At 31.9% G+C, this 22,053-nt stretch overlaps 2 protein-coding genes across 2 annotated transcripts; one reads left to right on the forward strand and one right to left on the reverse strand.

Annotated features, from left to right (window-relative positions):
• The first annotated feature begins 8,048 nt into the window (after positions 1–8,048).
• Positions 8,049–12,606, forward strand: LOC113855311 (probable serine incorporator). The gene is made up of 12 exons (XM_027486899.1): positions 8,049–8,326; positions 8,864–8,937; positions 9,169–9,328; positions 9,426–9,450; positions 9,543–9,632; positions 10,176–10,347; positions 10,441–10,517; positions 10,750–10,819; positions 11,174–11,245; positions 11,320–11,453; positions 12,079–12,152; positions 12,310–12,606. Exons 1-12 carry the CDS (start codon positions 8,134–8,136, stop codon positions 12,363–12,365), a joined length of 1,197 nt encoding a protein of 398 aa, XP_027342700.1. The 5' UTR covers positions 8,049–8,133; the 3' UTR covers positions 12,366–12,606.
• Positions 12,607–13,331: 725 nt separating this feature from the next.
• Positions 13,332–20,838, reverse strand: LOC113855791 (probable ADP-ribosylation factor GTPase-activating protein AGD14). Its single transcript, XM_027487423.1, has 15 exons — positions 20,590–20,838; positions 20,172–20,278; positions 19,050–19,111; positions 18,706–18,793; positions 18,538–18,599; positions 18,370–18,466; positions 17,414–17,851; positions 15,914–16,235; positions 15,585–15,829; positions 15,374–15,502; positions 15,171–15,275; positions 14,981–15,064; positions 14,299–14,443; positions 14,160–14,205; positions 13,332–13,806 (listed from the first exon to the last, which is right to left on the reverse strand). Exons 2-15 carry the CDS (start codon positions 20,268–20,270, stop codon positions 13,671–13,673), a joined length of 2,058 nt encoding a protein of 685 aa, XP_027343224.1. The 5' UTR covers positions 20,271–20,278; positions 20,590–20,838; the 3' UTR covers positions 13,332–13,670.
• Positions 20,839–22,053: the final 1,215 nt, after the last annotated feature.

A 22,053-nucleotide genomic window follows, 5' to 3' on the forward strand; every position in this document is an offset into this window, starting at 1 on the left:
TAACCTCACCTTAAATAAAGCAGTATAACTTTCGATGGGTGAAAATGGGTCTCAGAATGAAGAGACTAACGAGAGATAATGCTTATTTTTAACTCTTGTTAATAATTATGGTAAAATACAAATATAATTTTTTTCTTTTAATCTGAATAGGAAGTTAAAATCTGAAAGTATCAATTTTATTGTCGGAATACATTTTTTTCTCTACTATTTATTCTTATAATAATTGTTGCAATAACAATTGTCCCTAACTCGATAGCTGTTAGTCTGATTCCATTACAATCTTCCTTAAATTATAACTCGTTCTTCATTTTTGGTCAAGAAAAAAAATGTTATTCTAAAGTACGTCAGGAGGCAAATCTTTGATATCAGCCCTTTAAGTTCCTGAAAGGGTCCAATCAAGTCCTGATTCTGTAGGAAAAGTGGGCTTGATGACCATAAGCAAGCTTACGTGTGTATAAGCAAATCCAAACTCATGAGTATTTTATTCACAAAAACAAAAACTCGAGGATTTTGGACCCAAAAGAGAATTCATGAGCATTTTGGTTATTTTTTTTACTAAAAACAGAAGGTCGTATTTGGACCAAAAGGTCTATAAACAATTAAACGCTACAACTCGTCAGTTTCTGATGTTAATGAAAACCGGATAATAATTAAAAAAAATCATATTGCCAACTATTTTAGTGTGATTTATATCTGTATAATATTTTAAAGGAGTACACTAACCCAGATACATCAAAATCAATTCATGCATCATATGTAACAATTTTGCTTTCGCCAAAAATAGAAATTAAATTTTTTGCTATACACAATAAATTTAACTTATACACCGATCAGAAAATAAAAAAGAATTTACGGTAGTTGAAAACCATGACAAAAACCTAATTTTTATCAAATCCAACAATCAATTACATTAAAAGATTCATTCCATGTCAATAATGGAGGTCAGTTTGTTTAACTTTTTTACTTTAAAATAGTCCTCAACGTGGCAAGTAATGAGATGTAATGGTTGAGGGTAAAATAATGGAATGACTAATCCATGCTCGGACTTTGGTCCAAGCCAAATGTGCAGCCATTATAACCTATCATGAAAAGGCCAACACTTTTGGACGGAGTTGGAGCTTCCAAAATCTGCTTAAAACTATCTTCAATACTGTTTATTAGACTTTGAAGAGATAAGAAGTAATTTTATAATTAATCGTATTTAGAAATTAGTGAGTTAATAACACATCAAATAATATATATATATATATATATATATATATATATATATTGATTAACACATTTTAAAGAAGTAAACTAATTAAACTTGTACCATATTATTCTTGTTCACTCTTAAATTATATTAAGTTTATATTATACTCAAAATTCGAAGATATAAGTCCAAACTAAAAATAAAATAAAATAAAAATGCAAGATCCTCTTTCACTCTGAAGTTGCTCACGTTCTAAATACAAAATCTCAATAAATCAATTAACAATGAAATTAACCTTAGCAAATTATGAAACTTCCAAAATCTGGAGTCCATTTCCATCCTTCGTTTGATCAAATTTCCAATTCAACAACCATTTCTTTTATCATAGAAACTGAAAAAAAATATAGGATACAAACTAAGAATAAGATTACCCATTTACACTTCCTCTCAAAATTTAATTGTGTTGTCTCTTCCTATTATATTTTTTTTTTCTTCAATCATCTAAAAGCGTTACCATTTGCTCCACTAATTATGCTTAAACATCATAGATTCTCCACCTAACGACACACCTTTTGAAGTTTCCCCAATTATTTAAAGATAATAAACAACTTTTAAAATCATTGTACCTAAATTTTTGAACTTTGATCAACAGTCTACCCTTTTCCTTCAACGACTAACTCCATTTTTCACTCCAAGATCCCCTTTTCATTTTCACTTTGCAAACGGCATCCCACCCTTCATCAATAAATTCTTATCAAGTGAATGAAAGGGAGAAACAGAATTCTCTCCGCACTTAAAAATAAGTCATAAAATATGCATTTTAAAAATAATTTTATTAACTCGATTTAAACATCCAAACTTAATTAAATTTTGTTGAAAATAAAATATTACTTATATTAAAAAATAACACGGTAATTTTTTCAATAAAAAAATATGATTATTACATACTTAAAACTCAACTTAACAATCTAGGTAAATATTTTTCTTTAAAAATAAAAAACTATGTTAAGTGTGCCAAGTGCAAAAAAAATGGAAATGTAATTTTCTCTTTTCTACGTAATGGGGGCAAATCCCCAAAAATAAAAGAGGCCCACGACACCCGAAAGACGGAAAAACAGAAAACTTGGAAGGAAACATTAAACACAGAGATCCGTACTTTGCCTTTTCAAAATGAACAATACAGACAACTTCCCAGTCACAATAAGACACCGAACTAATTGAACTTAAATATAAATGGAAAATTAAGTGCATGGGAAAGAAAACAAAGCATATGTAACGATGCCATATTCTATAAATTTGTCTAGTAACAAAAGAATAGTAAAGTGAGTTAAAAAGCGACAACAATGATTTTGCTAAACAACGGCTCCTTGATTAACGCTCCATTGTTGACAAGCAATTTATTTACGTTATATAAAGAGTAAATGTATTTATACAAACAAAGTTTATTCTTGATGTACGATTTATGGCCTGAATCATTTCAAAAATATAATTCTAAGAATCAAAATAATTACTTGTTTGAAGAGATGTGCTAAAGAAACAGCAGCATGCACTATTGTATTCGCATAAGAAAAAAATATCAACTAAAACAATTGACTCAAAATGTGTATTTGACAAAAAAAATATCAAGATATTTTAACAATGTGAAATATATTTTTTAAGATGTTATTTTTATGAAATTTGTATAATTATGTTTGGAAAATATTTCTTCTCAATTGATTAAATAATTAATTTTTAAAGGAGTAATAAAGTCATAATAACGTAAATACTTAATAATATTCTACTAATTTTTCATTAGAAAATATTTTTTACAAAATGTAATATTTCAAGTTATAATTTTTCATTTACAACATCTTTAAAATTTTCAATTATATATATATATATATAATTTATTTATTTATTTCCCCGACCCGAAACATGTATCCACGTTTTACAACTTTCCAGCGTTGCCTTCGATTTTCAAAGTTGATATTATATTACGTAGTTTGGTAACAATATTTATGCATATATTTTTTTATATTGATGCGACAATGAGTTTAATTTTTTTAAGGAATCCAATTTATATAAGTTGTGAATGTAAAATTATCATATTATATAATTAGTCTTGCTGAATAACCTTACAATACAATTTAATAAGTACAAAAAAAAAATGCATGATACTCTAAATTTAGTCGCTTTTTTTAATATTTGCGGTGTAGCTATAGGCACCACCTACTCACAAATCTTGTTACAGCAAATCTAACTGGTGTAGTTTCCTAGTTAGGTGCAACATGTAAGCATTTAAACACAATTTCAAGAATATCTCTTGAATGATTCTGAAAAAAGTTAGGCTAATGACCAAAAGAAAAAAATTAGGCCATGTTCGGGAAGTTGTAAGTTTTTTGTTTTTAAATATGTTTTTTTAAACAGAATGTGTTTAGGTAAAATAAAATAATGTTATAATTTAATTTAAAAATAAAAAGTTTTTATAATAAAGAATGGGCTATGTTCTTTCGGTTCAGAAACAACTTGTTTGAAGATATCTTTAAGTTGAAAAACATAAAATCAACCAATTATTTTCTTTCATGTATAATATCAGCACAAAGAAAAGAAAAAATCTCTACTACCATGCAAACAACAATGGTGCAGATAATCATATAGAGGGCCCACTATGGTTATTTAACCAAGTATCAAAACCATATTATTAAACACGCAAACCAACCTTAACTTAGGCGTGAAACAAGCATCAAACTCTACCTTTACACCCATTTAATGGCTTGATATATATTGAGAGATGATTATGGATTATGTATCTGACAATCACCAGCTCGATTTCATCCTGTATATGTTTCCTCTGATTGCTTTATAATTATTATTATACTTATCAAAATGCTATAACAATCATTACATTTAGGTAACTATTAAAATTGTAAATATTTTTAATTTAAACAAAATACTTTTTTGTAAAAGAAAATTGTGATATAAAAGAGGGCTCTTTAACTTAATTAGCTTAATATTAGTTGCCAGACCTGTAATTTGTTTATTTAACTTTTGTAGTAAGGTATATATATGCCTAACACTCGATCGGTGCTCATTGGTCATTGCCGAGCTAAAAGGCAAGTCAGGCAAGGAGCGCTTAAAGTGTTTGATTTTCATGTATGTCACAGAATAATAATTTTTTAAGATTACTTTTAAACATACAAAATAATAAATTTTTATCATAAAAAAGCTAACTATACTTCTATATTTTTTATGTGATAAATACTTACCTTTTAATTAAAATTTTATCGCGTTTAAATACTTAAAATAAACTCTAAGCATTAATTTTAACATTTTTCTAAATTCAATATATCACTTACTCAAAATTTTAAATAACAAGGAGGGAAGAGAATCGAACTTTTGGTTATGATAAGACAAAAAATGTAATAAGAGATAGTAGTTGAATAACAATAATAATAAAAGAGTAGGATAAATTATTAATCTCATGTTATGTTTAATTTATATAAAATTAATAAATTAGACACATTAACGTTATCGTGTCTTGTTTATTTCTGATGTAAGTCTTTTGTTGAAATAAAATTTATAAAATTACTAAATAGCGAGATATGATAAATTTATTGGATAAACTTGTCTTATCTAGATAAAAAGAAAAAAAAAACAATATAGTAAAAAAAGCTTTTTTTTATTATATTATCTATTCACATCCATCAAATAAGTTGAATTCTAAAAGAAAAATATTGTGAAGCGGTCAAAATATATTTTATAAACAACTCAAAATTAAGATAAGTGTCATGTGCACATGAGAAATTATTTTTTTCGTATAATTGTAGTAATGAAGTTTGAAATCCTCTCACCAGTAATTTAATTCTGGAGACTCAACTTTAAATAAAAAGTATAAATTAAAAGAAAAACAACTAAAAATGTTTAAATTAAAAAAAAAGCGACAAGTATGCTTAATTATTCGTGAAAACAATATATTAAGTATAAATTAATAGTAACAAAATTTTATCACAATCAAATGTAAATAATTAAAATTAATTTTATTTAATTTTAATACGATTTAAAAATATTTTTAGTTTTATATTATTATAATATTTTAATTTTAATTTCTAATTTATAATTTTTTAAATTTTAATATTTCTAAACTCTAGAAATACGTGTTAACAAAGAATTCACACATGACATCCTTTTATCTAGTCACTTTATCATTAGAGACTTAAAAATACTAAATTTTAAAAGACTTGAGACTAAACAAAATTGAAGAATTATAATTAAAATTAAAAAAATATAAGATAAAAATATAGTAAAACCAACGAGACGTTTGAACATAAAAAAAAAAGCCAATGAGATTATTTAAGGTCCTAATTTTAAATAAAATAACAAAATAAAAATTATATAAAAAATTAGAGTAAATTTTGTCAAAGACCTAAAATTTTAAACAAGGGCTTGAACAAAAATCATGCGGAGGTATTCACTGTACTTAATCAGCGTGCTTAACTTTGCTCTCTATTACTATCTCCCATTTGACAAGGGAACGCTGTTCAAAGATCAACCTCTTCACTGTATTGAAAATGTGTCTACAAGATCTGTATCCAGGTTTCACAACATTCGATGCTTTCAATGAAAATAGACTAAAAACCTCCATTAAATTAATTCTTTTTAATGAAAACTTAACAGTATTGACTTTATGAGGACTTGGCTATAAAATTTTAAAAAATAAAAAACAATTAAAATGTTATAAACTATAAATTTATCATGTTAAAATATTGTGAACTAACTTTTAATTAATTTTTTAAAATTACGTATAAAAACACACGATAAAAATTTATTTATAATAAGTTTTTATTAAATTAAAAGATATAGAACGATTTAATATATTAATGATATTAGAGATTATATTTAAAAATATATTAATTATTATTTTCTCATGTCACTTTCTCTTTTAATCCATCCATTAAATGGAAAAAAAAATTATTAATGAGGTAAAAGATGATATAATCAATGAAATTAATGTTTTTTGAATTAAAATTTTCTTATAACCTTTTTGTAAACAGAACTTTAAATGATAATCATTTCAAAATTGGAAACACGTTAAACTGTTAATGAATAAAACAATTTATTTGAAAATATTAAATATATTTTCATTTTAAAATATTAAATTTTTTTTTTTAATATTGATGATTTTCTTAAGAAATAAATATTTATATTTTAATTTTTTTAAAAAAGTATTATGCTATCCATTTATTAAAACTATAAAGTAAGAAAACATTATTATATACATTTTTTTTTTCCATATAAAAATATTATCTATTATATAACATAGTGTGATTGAGGAATAAAAAAACTAAGAATGCTTTGAAAAGAACACTAATCTGGCGCAGAAAGAAACTATAAGAAGCTTAACGCGGGAAAAAAAAATAAGAAAAAGCGGAGAGAAGCAAACTAAAACACCCAACAAAAGCATTCTCTTTCATTTTAAACAATTTTTAATTAAAAGAGCCAAAAGCAAAGCAAACTCCCAATAATCCCTTTCTTTTTTCTTCTAGTTTTATTTTTCTCGAGAGACTGCAAAACTAAACAGAATGCAAATCAGTCTTTCTTAGAAATAGTGATTCAGTGTTCGCTAACTAGATCTGCGCGTCTTTTTCGCAGTTGCTTTCACCTTCATCTCTATCAGGTACTTGCATTTGCATTTCTCCATTCCGTAGATTCTTCGCTTTTCCATCACGTTATTCTCGTTTCTCAGTACTTGAAGAATTAAGAACTCTATTTCTACCTTTGATTTTTGGCTGTGTTTCTGCTGGATCATGTGTTCATCTCGTTGATGTTCGTTTTCTATGATGTTCCATCTCGTATAGTTCGTATGCATTTCGTTTCGGGATAAAATTGCTGAATGCGTATGCATTATCAACGGTTTTGATGTTTTTTTGCCCAGAAAATTAGGAAAGAAAATTAGGCAGAGTTGGGACGCTTGCTTCGAAGTAAAGGAAAACGAAGAACTCCACTGCTTCAAATAATTGAAAAAAAAAATGTAAAAAAAAAATGCTTGATTCCTGTTTTAAAAAAGTTTTTTATTTTTAAAAACAAAAAGTTCTTTTAAATAAAAAAAAACAAACACTCCTGAGTTCTGCTTTTTTTTTTAAATATCTGTACATAAAATAAAATACAGGTTGTCATTTGTTTTCTCATCCAGATCTTGCCTTGTTTTTTTTTTATTACCTATTGGCTATTGAAGTGATAAATGATATGAAAATTAGTTAGTAAGTTATATTAACTGTTGAAATATTGATACATGTTTCTCGTTTTTAAAACAGAGTTCATTTTCAATTTTTTTCCCGATAAAAAGAAATGGATATAATTTTTTATAGGAAATACGATCATAATGTATTTTCATAGAGATAATAATTGGGACTGTGAACTCGGTTCTAAGTTGTAACTTCAGACCGTGGCGTTGATGCGTTTTTACTTAGTCTCCTTCCTAGTCCATTTATGATTTATGCAAATGTTTGATTAAAGTATAGTTATCTACGGTTGACCATTTTACTATTGAAGGTAAAGAAGTGAGAAATAGTGGCTAAGACTTTTGACGTACCACTTAAACTGTCGGAATTAGAATTTATTCTACTGACAAGGAATGTTTGGCCAACAAAAGGCAAGACAGGCAGGGCAAGTGAAATGACTATCAGTGTTCACTATCAAATGAAAAAAAAGTTAAACAACTATTCTACAGTTACGTGAAGACAAAACCATAAGTTAAATTTGACCTAGAAAGCGGTCTAAACCTCCTCAAGATTTGTTGTTCTTTTATTTCATTTAATGCTTAGCTAACGGTAATGAAGATCCCATGACAAAGATGAGTCTTTTTCTGAATAATGTGTACAGGGAAATCAAATAGAATAATGGAATGACACCCATTTCTTCTGTGCTCCATTCATGCTGCGTAGCTCTGTTGTGTAGAACAAGAGATGGAAGCTGGGGAAAGTAACGCTAGTAACGAGAGGTGTATCATATCCAACGATTCTTCATGGTGCAGTCAATTCCGCAATGCATCTAATCCTTGGATGGCTAGATATGCTTATGCCTTGATTTTTCTTGTGGCGAACCTTTTGGCATGGGCTGCACGGGATTTTGGTCGTGGTGCTTTAACAGAAATGGAGAGTAAGATTTCTTAAATCCTTAAAGTGATGAACTTTCCATCCTCATAATACTTAGTTTCCTGATGCCTCTTTCAGATCCAGTTCTTATGCTTAAACATTTCGTTTGTTATTTTTTATAAATTGAAATAGTTTTCTTGATTCTTCTGAACACTGCCAATTTCTTCCCTGAAGGTTCACTATCTTAACCTGCAAATTTGATGTCTCATCTGAATGCATGCATTATTTTATAAACATTGATTAGATATTTGAAAAATATTAAAAAAATTAACAATGTACTTATTGGTATGCATTCATTTTGAAATTGTTTGATGCCCAAAGTGGAATAAGCAAGCATTTAATTTATCAATTCTGAACAAGAGAAAGATTTGTATATCCGTCTATTTTAATAAGTTGAACCTTTTCAATGTCAGCAAATCATTCAATTCAGTCTATAGAAATTCATGGGTACACCTCACTTGCACATATGAGATGATTGAGATCATGCTCTTTCTAATCTAACGCCGACATTATCTTAAAATCTAATATATTGAACCTACAGGATTGAAAGGATGCAATGGTGGAAAAGACTGTTTGGGTGCCGAAGGTGTTTTGCGTGTGAGCTTGGGTTGCTTTGTATCCATTTCAATTATATGCATGAAAATAGTTGGTAAAAGCTTTGTATAAGATTTGTAGAAAAGATCGCATTAGGCAGCATTTAATTAATCAGTAATTTATGTTCTTATGCTGGCTGGAAGAAATAAAATAATTTTTTTTGAATTTATGAAAGTTTTATATCATAGCTAAGTCACTAAGGTCAATGGCCTAATCATATAATATCTAAAGTAAACCTTAATCCTAGTTCAGATATTTTATATCATAATGTTTTTGTCAACTGCTCGCACTTCTAAACTGAACAATGTGAGAGATAAATGGCACTCTGGATGGTGGTCAGTCAAGATTGCTCTCTGGGTCGTCATGACGATCATCCCATTTTTACTCCCGTCTGGCTTTATTCAGATTTATGGTTAGTAAATTTGTATATTTCAACCAGCCTCCTAATATTAATGCATCCTCGTAGATATTAAAAACTTGTCATTCCTCTGATACAATCCTTTTGGCAGGGGAGGTGGCTCATTTTGGTGCAGGGTACAGTTTTTACCCCTTCTAAATAATTTAGTCATTCCATTCTTTCTAACTAATATGTGAATGTTTAAAGTGTTACTCTACTTCTTTTTCAGAGTTTTCCTCCTAATTCAACTGATAAGCATAATCAGCTTCATTACATGGCTGAATGATTGTTGTGAGTCTGAAAAATATGCAGCAAGTTGGTAAGATTTTATTTGTTAGTCTGAAAAATATGCAGCAAGTTGGTAAGATTTTATTTGTTAGAGAACGGTTATAGAAACACATGCTTCCCGATAATGAACAATTTGCTTGTGATACTTGTAGCTATATAATTTGGATAATTATTTATTTATTTATTTAACGTTTTAGCAAGGCATGCTCATTGATTTTGGATATCGAATAATTGATTATTGTGCTGATATAAAGATGAAAGGAGGGAAAAAATGAATTTTCTGAATCTAAATTACATTCTATTAACATTAAATGTACTCAAAATTCTAGAATACTCAAGAGTAATTGTCTGATCGAGGTTATTCAAGCTTATCTTAGCAATTAAACATCAAGCTCCCTTGTGTAGCCAGCAGTGGGGCACACAAACCTAAAATTATGCTTCTTGTGCATTTTACCCCTATTCCACTTGTAATTCTCTGACTCTGATAGGCTCAAACATCAAATTTTTTAGAATAATATCAGGGATAAGATTCCTATCTTGTAAATGCTTGCATTAATAATCAATTCTCATGCAGCAAAATCCATGTGATGTTGTTTGCAACGACTGCATACGTTGTCTGTTTGGTGGGGGTCATTTTGATGTACATTTGGTATGCACCAAAGCCATCTTGCCTCCTCAACATTTTCTTCATTACATGGACGCTAGTACTTCTCCAACTTATGACAAGCGTGTCTCTGCACCCAAAAGTAAGTTTTATTTATGTCCAACTCTTTGCTTGCGCAATTCACTTCATCATACAACATAACATGATGTGGATTTTCTAACTTCATCTGCAATAGGTTAATAATCCTGGCATTCTAACTCCGGGGCTGATGGGGCTTTATGTTGTCTACCTTTGCTGGTGCGCTATTAGAAGGCAGGGCTAACAATCTTCGCCTGATAGATTTGGATTAGTGTCGATGTTGTTGTCCAATGCATTTAGCTTCTGCCGTTTAGTGTATATTATCTCCCAAAGAAAGCATGGGAGTAAAAAGATCCCAAAAAAATCTGCATCTTCTGCTTTTCTATTCATTTATTGCTTATGCAACCCCTTTTAACTTCCCGTTTTCGTTTCTATTGAATTTGAGCTTGATTGTTTGCGTATGCAGTGAACCTGATGGAGAAAACTGCATCAGGAAGTCAGACTCTGCAACCAAAACAGACTGGCTAAGCATCATTGTAATATATATCTATTCTTGCTTAACTGAAATTTGAACAGTACATTTCTTTAAACTAAACTTACAAATATATGTCTATTGTCTATTGTGTAGCAGAGCCTGTGTCAGTGGCTCAGTATATTTTCATGTACATGTATCTATTTAACCAGTCGCAGGAAAAACTGAAACTCTTCCCAGAAAATATAATTCAATGTTTCTTTGTCTATTATGAAAATCTTTATCTTCGCCTTTTGGTTGTAAATATCATCGTCATCTTTATGATGGCTTGGTAATTAGTATTTGAATATTTGAAATACATAATCCTAATTGATCTTTTCATTATTGTTTGACTTATGATAGTGGCTCTTGTTGGCAGAGCTTTGTTGTTGCAATACTGGCAATTGTTATTGCGACGTTTTCAACAGGCATAGACTCCAAATGCTTCCAGGTTAGTTACAAACTCTGAAGTCAACTTGAATTTTAATGTTATGTTCTCAATACATATCTGACAGCTCCCTGCAGGTCATGCAGGATGATACGCCAGAAGAGGATGATGTACCCTATGGTTATGGTTTCTTCCATTTTGTTTTTGCCACGGGAACAATGTACTTTGCTATGCTATTGATTGGATGGAATAGTCATCATTCTATGAGAAAGTATGGTCTCCTCTTCTGCTTTTGGCCCATATCATGTTATCTGCATCCTACTGGGGTTCTTGTTTTGCTTTTAGAGAACAAATTGTCGGGCAAACAAAGGAAATGCATTTTCAGCTGTTATTCGGCAAATGATCATATACAAACCAAGATCAGAACCCAATAAATGTGGTCCCCATTAAGTTTAAGAGGGGTCTTATTTGCACAACACTACCGAAAGTTTCTATGATTTGGATCTTTTAAAGTGAGAACGTGAGCTTTAGAGGTTGTTGTAACTGTTGATTAGAAAATCAATGGTTGAGACTTAAAATTTTGATAAACAACATACACATGTATAACTAATTATGAAATTGTTAATATCTCAACCATTGATTTTTTATACAATGGTAATAACTATATTCTCTAAATCCTCTATAGTATACCCCAATCACTTTAGAGGAACTAATCGGGTAATATAATAATCAGCACTCAGCAGTGTCACCTCGAATACGTTGTAAATGAAATAATTTTTTCTCCAGTTTCTCTTTTAGTGTTAAATAGCAGATTCATCTAAAATTGATCGACTTTCTTTCAGTGCACTCATAAATGTTGCAAGTTCACAAGACAGAATACCTTTATTCTTCTGCAGATGGACAATCGACGTGGGCTGGACCAGCACCTGGGTCAGAATAGTAAATGAATGGTTGGCAGTCTGTGTATATTGTAAGTATTTGTAGTAAAACCAATTCGCATTCAGATCTGAATTTTATCCGAGCATAATAAAAGCTCATTTTTTAACTCAAAGATAAGTTTAGTTACTCTTGCCGTTAATTCTTGAACAATTGAGGCGCAACTAAATCAAGTTTATATCTTTTGACAGTATGGATTCTGATAGCTCCAATCATATGGAAGAGCAGACATACCAATTCTACTTGAGAAAGTCCGAGACAAACCATTCTATTTTTGATAATTTTTGAGGATTAAGATCTTCAGATAGTCCCATATCTCAATTTGCGCATGTAGTGGACTCCTCCGGCTTTGCAGATAGGAGGAGAAAGAATTGCAATTGCAGCATCCAGGAAATTCTCTTGCTGAGGAAACGATTCTTCTTCGATGCATACTGGACGCATAGGATCTGGCACTAAATGCACGTATACTGGTTGGATCTGTTCTACTACCTCATGAAGATATATATACAATCCTTTCACTCTGCCCAAGGGATTAAAAGTATACCTTTTTACTTGTACATGTGTCACTGAGGGAGCGTGATGTAATTTAAAATAATTCAATATATGCTAATTATATTTTTCATTCATCATTTTCCGAGCTATTAGTCTCAAATCTCAATGGTGGAGTTCTGGTGCAAGTAACCAAAACTAGTTTCAACTTTATATTTTTATTAATCATTATATAAAATTTTGAAGAAAAATTAAATTTAAATAATTAAAAATTAAAACAACTAAATACAAACAATAAAATAAAAAAGACTAAAATTACACATAAAAATTAAAAGTGTAGTTTAAGTTTTTTCGTTTTAATGAATCCATGGTAACTGATTTCACTCACTAAGACATGTTCGAAGGATTAATTAAAATATTAATGCTTAATCATGTTAAATTTAAATAATTTACGGTAAGCTTGTCCCTCTGTTGGATAAACATGCGGTATGATGTGAAAGAAAAAAATCAACCAGTCATAATAATCTCAAGCAGATTGCGACGTAGAACTCAAACTTAATTATTTGACAGAGAATTCATGGACTTCAACGAATAGAAATAACTTAAAAAAAAATTGATATTACAAAATAATAAAATACAGGGAAATCTGAAAAAATTAATACAACTAGGGGCACCAAATTAAAACACCAAATAAAAATTAATACAATCGTAGCTAAAATTGTAACACATGGCCGCACCAAAAAAAATATTTATTCTCTACGAAAGTCACTGTAACCCCCTCTTCCTCTTTTTCATATTCGTTAAGTCATTATCTCAGTAAAGACCCCTCCTTTTTGTAGGCAGATTTTGCCTTCATGTTTCCTGTAGCAATAAACAATTTACAAGCCCAGGTACAAATATTTGAATTTGAACCCACGGGTGAGAGGTGACAGGTCATAAATCTCTCAATATGCTAGCGTGTTTCACTTTGACTGACAAACGACATGAACAACAACAACAATATTTGTACAGAGTGCAACAAATTGATGCATGACTCAGAGTCCGAGCAGATAAAAACTTTAGATCACCCGAATGGGTTCCCTCCTGCAGGGAAGGGGTTTGGGGTAGCAGGGGCTGACAACCTACCAGTCGGCTGCTGATCTGGATTTGAGAAGCCAAAAGTAGCTCCCTCAGTAGCAAAACTCCCAATTACTTGATGCCTATATATTCAGTGTCAATCGTAAGTGGCAAGCAAAGTAAGGTAGACCACAACCAATGATTATCGACCCTATCCATACTAGCACAATTAAAGGCCCTTGCAGAATACATAGACAGTTCTCAGTAATCACATCTAATAGAAGCCCATACAAGGAACAATAGCTGGTGAACCTATGGAATTAGATGCTAAAATTTGAAAGTTAATTAATGAATACAGGGTTCAGTTTATTATTCCAAACATGGGAGATTAAATGAATGAGCGGAACCAAAAGATGAATTTCCAAGACCAAAGAAAAACCATAACCTAAACAGCATATGCAAATAGTAAACACTATCAAGACTAAAGAACAGTTACCTTGGCATTGGCATGTTAGTTGGCATTTGTTGCCCCATGTATGCCCCTGAGAATTTTACAACATCGTTTAAGATACATATAAAGAGGAAAATTGCCTTGGCATAACATAATTGACTGAGGAAAGATAACAAGTATATACCTGGTGCAAGAGTGTGTGCTTGAGGAGGCAACCCTGATACATATGATGATGATGATGAGGGTGGATTACCCATGTTTGAAGGGTGCATTGTTGCTGAAGGAGTTACACTAGGCAGAGCACCTTGTAACAATGACATGGAAGGAAACTGCAACCAACGAACACCAACCATAAAACATCACCAAATATGCAACTAACTGATGATACACTGAGAAGTTTATGCTATTATCTATTTTCTTATCACATACCGCAGTTATAGTAAGTTTGAATTCACCCGTGAATTAACATACTAGAAAATCAGCACATCATACTACAATGTTCCAGCTTTTTTAAAGCACGATGATTGGAAAAAGAAAACAGACAATATTTTCCAGCATTTATAAAGCTCCTCTAAGAAAAATGCCTTCAGAAGTAATGCACACGACTTAAGTTATTAATGATGAAAAAAATAAATTATGAATCAATAACTCAATAGTGGACAACAGCCAACTTCACTGTTATCTTCCACCAATGGCTGTATAAACAGGAATTTCCTCTACCAAGCACATCATGCACTTTAAAGGAGCCAAATCCCCAGTCAATAATATTAAATAATAAACAAACAGCTTGATACAATACTCAATATGATCTACACAAACTATCATGCGAAATACAGCACACTACTATATCAATGAAAGTCACATACAGTTGGGGCTTGCACTGGAGTCGATTCATTGTTGACATCAAATGGATTTGTTGATTTTGATGGTTGTGGAAAACTTGGCTTGGGCTGTAACAATGGGAAGAAATTTATGAGATATGCATCTTACTATTGTATAAGCCAGTAGTCACCGATTAAGATAAAGTGTAAGTAATAGTTTGGATTGTAACAGTACCACCATGTTATTATATTGAATTGAGATACCCATGCTAGGTGGTGGACCCATTTGCCAACCTGGGACTGGAGCAGGAAAGGATGAATATTTCACAGTGAATAGATCCTGCAGAAATCAGAACTAACTTTTGAGATAAACAATAGACACACAATCATGTGCACAATATAGATGTTTTATTAAGTAAAATATGGAGTCAAGAACACCTCAGGAAGTTCACTTCTTCCACCACGTTTTATGTCCACTGAAGAAGGTTGTAAAACAAGGTGTGATGCTTGAGGCATTGATGTGCTTGGATGTCCCTGTACAAATGGTACGGAAGGTATAGTCCAGGGCTGCAATAATCCAGGAAAGGGTGAACAAATATCAAATCTGAATTATAGACAGAAAATGAGACAATTACTCTATAAGACAAACCTGATTATTCAAAGCTCCACCTACTGGTGGTGTAGATTGTCGTATAGTAGGCTGACTAGCTGCAGCAGGGAACAAAGGAGGTTGTTGCTGATACTGCAAACTAGCCCACTGTCCATCACTATTGAGGGATGATGCTGTTGTCAATCCAGAAGATGTTACTGAAGCACCACTGATAGGGAATGTCGAGAAGCTGTTAACAATTGGAGCTCCAGCAGCAGAAGTAAGAGCTGATCCAGTCACAGATCCTGCAGGTGAAATAGATTAGTCATTGACTCTAAACAATGTTGTCACAATGCTCCCAGGAATAGCTGCTGCAAGATGGGGATCACCTTGGGCTCCAGAAACTTGAACTTGAGCAGATAAAGATGCTGGTACTGACAACTGAGACAGCATAGATTCAAGTGGATTTACATTTGAAGGACCTTGAGATGCTTTTGCCTCAGGAGAAACATCAAAAGAGGCCCAATTATTATCACTGGCATTTGCAGGCATCCCAAGTTGAGCCACAGTAGTTTGCTGGGCTTGAGGAATAGCAGGAGCAAAAGGTGGTTCAGGATCATCATCAAAATCAATAAGGCTCTTCATAGTCTCAATCTTAACTTTTGCTGGGGTTCCATTGCTGGATGCCAAACAACTGGAAGATGCAGGTCTCTGCAATTACAATAGTCAGTTATAACTAATGAGAATATATTTTTTTGTAGAAATCAATTTTGGGAAACTTACAAAGCAAAACGGGAAGAGGGAAGGGAGAGGTCGTCTTAAAAAAAAATTCATGGTAAAGAAAGTAAAGACTGAGCCACATCACATAGATAGATTAATAAGAGGACTACGAATAAACATGTTGATGTTTGTGCTAATTGCCGCCTTCCTTTGATAATCTGATACTTACAAGAAAATAAATTCACCAGCTCAAGACATGAGGCACAGCTGGAGTAGCACCAATCCCTTTGGGGGCTACTTGAAACCAGATTTAAATCTAATCAGGCTGTTTTTCAACCACTTTAGCTTCCTCTACCCACACCAATGACACTGTTCTAGACCTCCTTTTGTAAACCCCAGGAAAAAGTGTCCAAAACAAGAAAACTGAGTAAATTTAGAACACATTAGTCATAATGAATCAGTGGGCTTGGTTTTTATTAGTAGAACTACACTGGTACAGGATATAAGTGCTTTGTATATTAAACACATTAAGGCAATTTAATCTCATACTGTTTGGACTTTTTGCGTATTCATTTTCTCTTTTCTCTGTAAACCATAAGAAGTCAGTGAAAACATATTTGCTAAACTCTTTTTTCAGTTACTTTGGACACATTCTATTATTTCAATTACATTAGAGGTGCTTGCACCTTGGTAGGGAAAGGGGAAAAGGTGGTATAGTGGCGGATTGAACCTCCAACAACATCACACCCAAGTTAAAAGACTTAAGGGAGATGCCAATAGCTTGTTGGCTATTTGCAAAATTTTCAATCCCAATTACAGAAATGCAAGGCAAATCCACTGGTAAACATTGAAGTAACACCAAAGGAAAGACCAATCAAGTAGCATCACAACCCAGATTTTTGGGTTTGTGAGGTAAATAAATAGGGGGAGGGATATAAGGGAAGGGGATTCAGATCAGTGTCATTTGTAACCTATGCAACTGCTCTATTTACAAAATGACAAAGGATCTGAATCCCCTTCCCATACATTCTATTTATTTACCTCACAACCCCCCTCAAACTAACTAACCCACCCCTTCTACCAACTATTATTATAACTATCCCAACTAATTCCCCTAACTCCTAACATAGGTGATTGAAGAATATGGAACATCATCGATAATCACTTACCTGTGTGAGTGCTGAGCCATTAGCAGCCTGTCCACTGTTTGTTTTGGGGGGTTCACTGATTCGAAGAGGCACTACACTTTCTCCCAAGATATCTCTAACAGGTCGGATCACAGGTGAGCTGGAAGAATCCGGATCTTTGGTTTGCTCAGGAGATTGGCTTTCCACCTTATTATCTCCATTGGTTTTTCTATGATCTTCAAACTTCCGTCCATCCTCAAATCTATCTTCACGACGCCAATCATTTATTATTGCAGGTCGACCAGGGCTTCTCTTGTGATCACCATATTGCCTATTTTCTTGATCATATCCAGGACTTCTTCCACCGGGACTAGAACTGTCACTGTAACGACGTTCATATGTGTCCTCATATGGAGGGCTTTTAGGTCCTCCCAGATATGTCTCCATCCTCTTGTTTTCAAAGAAATCATCTTTTTCACCCTGTATAACAAGCATCAATAGAAAAGAGAATTAGATTTAGCTGATACATTTAAGCAATTAGCAAAACCAGTAGTGTACTAGTTAAATTTATAAAGCGCGAACATGTATCCCACACATACTGACGACGTGTCTAATCCAAAAAATTAATTTTTCAGCTCCAACATGGCAGCACTGGACTATTATTTATTACTAAAAAGAGGTTGAGCCTATTTTAAATTTCTAGGCAAATTTTAAAAACAAAAAAGGAAAATAAGATTAAGATAGCATTGATTTTGTCTGGTACCAATTTCATTTCCTCCAAGTTTTGGCAAATATAACCATATCAATATTGTAAATGTTGAAGCTCATATTATGTGTGTCTATGTATATGCTGATGCTGTGCCCTACGATTTTGAACATTCAGCATGTCCTCCAACTCGTGTCATGTATCAGTGCTTCATAGGTTAAAACTGAACTTGTGATACACTACTTGGTATCAGCTTAAACAGTGGATCCAAAGAAGCAAAAAGACACTTTACCACCTTTACTCTAGGAGGTTTGTCATAGGTCCTCTCACCAGTGAATCTTCTATCCACATAAACATGCTTAATAAAATCTCGGAGCCTGTCAATATTGCTGGCACCAGATATACTAATCACAATAAAGCACCTTGCAATTATACACAAAGCTCACAAGCAAATGCTTACCTGCTATCAGGCAAAGAATGACGTTGTGGATCCCATTCTTTAAAATAGATTTCTTTTGCACACTACAAATATTGGAATAAATGAAAATAAACATAAGAAATATGTAACATGAGTGTGACTGAAGATATCTCGAGCATGCTTTAGCACCCAAAAAAAAAACATTCATACCTGATTTCCTCCTTCTTGAAGTGCACTGACTTCTTGTGCAGTAAATTTAGCCATTGAAATTGATTTTACCCGATGTGTAAATTCTCGACTGGAATTTAAAACAAAAGGCAGTTTAGAAGAAAGGTAACCGTGATGCTATTATCTACTACAACAGACTATTTAAACAAATTACAGTTTGAACACCAATCCATCAAAAACAACATTACAAGAATGCAGCAAGTACAAGAAAATACATTCAGTAAACAGAGATTTCAAGTTTCATTCCTAGTGGAGTAGATTAAACAATCCTCAAAGCAAAAACATTGTTTTACAATATTGTAAGCAAAAAGATTGTAAGTACTTACTGTAATCCACTACAGTTAGTGCAAACAAACGTCCAAAAATTTGTGCACACATATTGTGGTCCCTAAAAGAGAGAGAAAAAAAAAAGGATTTAATGAAACAGGCTTGCCTCAAATCTCTACATCAAATTCAACAATTTCCTGCCAGATTCCGAAATATACAATCAGAACAACACTATAAAAGTCAGTAGAAATTACTGGCTCTTCAATCAAACTGTGAATTGCTCTAAATGTACAGGAATCTCAACACACTACTTGATAGGTACAGCATATTGTTATTATCCCAGCAATTCAATGGTCTACAACCATAACATCAAAGAAAATCTGAGCACTTTTTTTTTTCCCAAAACTGTCATAACACACATTTGTAAAAACTTGTCTGTACTTTTTAGTCAATATAAATCAAGACTATGGCAGAACAAGTTTGTAAATTACTTGACACAAATTCCTTGTTTAATAAATAAAACTCTAAAAATCAAAATATTATTAATCAAGTAAACCCTCACTCATAAAGATTGCAATATCTAACTCTTATAATTTCCAATCATAGAAATTTAAATAAAAGACTCCTCCATGTAGCATATTCAAATATAACAAGGAAAGAAACTGCAATGTTCGTTTATCCATTCACTGCACCTCAAATGGACATTCATCCAAAAGCAAAAAGATTTTTCTTTTTGCTATCATGTTTTCTCCCCCGTGACACCTGCACTACAATTAAACAAGCATACTAGCTGCAATTAATTTCTTCTGTCTGACCTTTTTATTTTGACTAAGTAGCAGTCTACTTAAAGTTTTCACACGATTACAGAGTCCAGTCGAATCTAACACTAACAACCTTGGGGCAATGCAGCCAATTTCACACAAGTGCGTGCGCGCACATTCACACTATAACTCCACAGCAAAATTCTTAGGTGCTTGCAGAGTAAGAAAAATCATTACCATTGAATGTATATCACATCAATGTCTCTCATCTTAAATACAATTTTAATTTTACAAACTGATGTAGTATACATTAAAGTTACAAAGTAAGAGATTTCACTTGCTCGAAAAGCACCTAACAATACCTCGATTCGTTAACTTCAGAACATGATGACGAGATAGAAACAGGGGGAAAAATCCTACCAGGCTGTTACAGTTAATACATCTTCGATTTGGTGTGAGCTTGAGAAGTCCTCGAATTATTCGTTCATTTTTCTCATCTTCCTTTAGTCGACTTGCCATCTTAAATTCTGTAACACACACCACAGCATATAATATAACAAGTCAATGACTCACAACAGTTAACAAAATACAATTCAACAAAATCAGATTCCTCCAAAAGCTACACAGAAATGAACTAAACTTCTCATGCTTTCATCCAAGACCATGATCATCCGCGTCCACTACCACATAATGCGTCTAGAATGTTCTCTTTCTTTTTTAGAAAAATCTAGAACATTCCATTCCTTATGCAACAATTTTCACAACCGAGAGAAAAGTGTAAAAAGCAGCAAATCAAGCAATAATGCAAAAACAGCAGATCTGAGAGCGAAACACTTGCCTAACAAGCAGAACAAAACGAGCAAGTGATCTTCTGAACTAAAAATCGTTTCGAAACCCTAAAAGTTATAGAAAGAGAAAAGTTGACGAGAGAAAAATGAAAATGAGAAGTGACCTGATTTTGCAGCAGAGGAAGAAATAGTTCTAAGGCTTCAACTTACGCAGCCTTTTTCTTAAGCTGATGAGGCTAAGGAAAAAAGGAAGAAAGAGTGTGAGATCGTTGTGCGATGAAAACTTACTGCTCTGTACAGCTCAGATACATTTTAGCCAAACAGCTTGAAAAGAGAAGAAACAGAGAAATAACAGGAATGAAAAGATTGATTTTAAAAAGTTTATTTTATATTTTTAATTTGTTAGGAGTTTAAACAGTCTTTTGCTGTGGTCATACATGGCGACTCCGCCCCTCCTCAGTTCAATTCTATATCACGATTCACCATCGCATTCTCTCTTTTAAAAAACATTCAACTTCTAGAAAAGAAAATAATAATAAAAACGACGTGATTGTGTTTCGATAAATCAACGTTCGAAACTTCCATTGAATTTTCGTTCCATACATGACATGTCAAATATTCCTATGTTTGGAGGGAGGAAATAGAAAAAAAAAAAAAAAACACATTTTATTTTAAAAAAATCAAATTTCGTTTTTACTTTTCCCTTCAATTAAATAAAAAATATACTGCTATTCACATTATTCTCCTCTCATCTCTACAAAATATTTTTACGCATGTTTTGTTAAACGAATACGTTAACGTTCTTTTTTTTTTTTAATGTTATTTATTATCCTGGGAAAACATCTTTTGAAAAACTAAGTACAGTTTTTAGATGATTTTATATTATTTTTTAATTAAAATTAAAACTATTTTTAATTAAAAATAATATTAAAAATATTTTAAAAAATACGCTTAAATTTTGTCTAAATTAAATAGATATGTCACACGTTCAATCTATTGAATTAAAAAAATAGTCTTGAAAATTCTTATTTGCTTGTGAAAAATATTTTATTTTTATAATAAATTTTATTTTATTTTGACTGTGTATAAAACAGAGATGTCGTGTCCAAATTGTTTATACAGCTGCAACTCAAATTCTTCTCTCTTTTTTTTTCTCTTTTTCTACCATTTGATGAAATTAACATTGTGAATAAATATAGCTAAATACCCTTGCACTGTGATTAGTAATTAAATTAACTGTGTGAAATAAAAACATTCTTCAAATAAAAATCCGAACTCCTATGGGTTTTACTCCTTTATGTCTATCTCTTCCATTTGCAGAAAGCAAAGGGAATTTCCATTTGAATTATAAATAGAGTATTTAGATTTCTTTCTCTTTCGTTTGCCGCATACACATGGAACTCACTCAACAGCTGCTTTTTCTTCACATCAATCAGAAAATCAAACAAAAATAATCGCTGGATTCTTTTGCTGCCATTTAGTGCATAGCTTGTACCCGGGACCATGTGTAATGT

The sequence above is a fragment of the Abrus precatorius genome, unplaced genomic scaffold (genome assembly GCF_003935025.1).
Source record: "Abrus precatorius isolate BTA unplaced genomic scaffold, Abrus_2018 Scaffold11, whole genome shotgun sequence".
NCBI lineage: Eukaryota > Viridiplantae > Streptophyta > Magnoliopsida > Fabales > Fabaceae > Abrus > Abrus precatorius.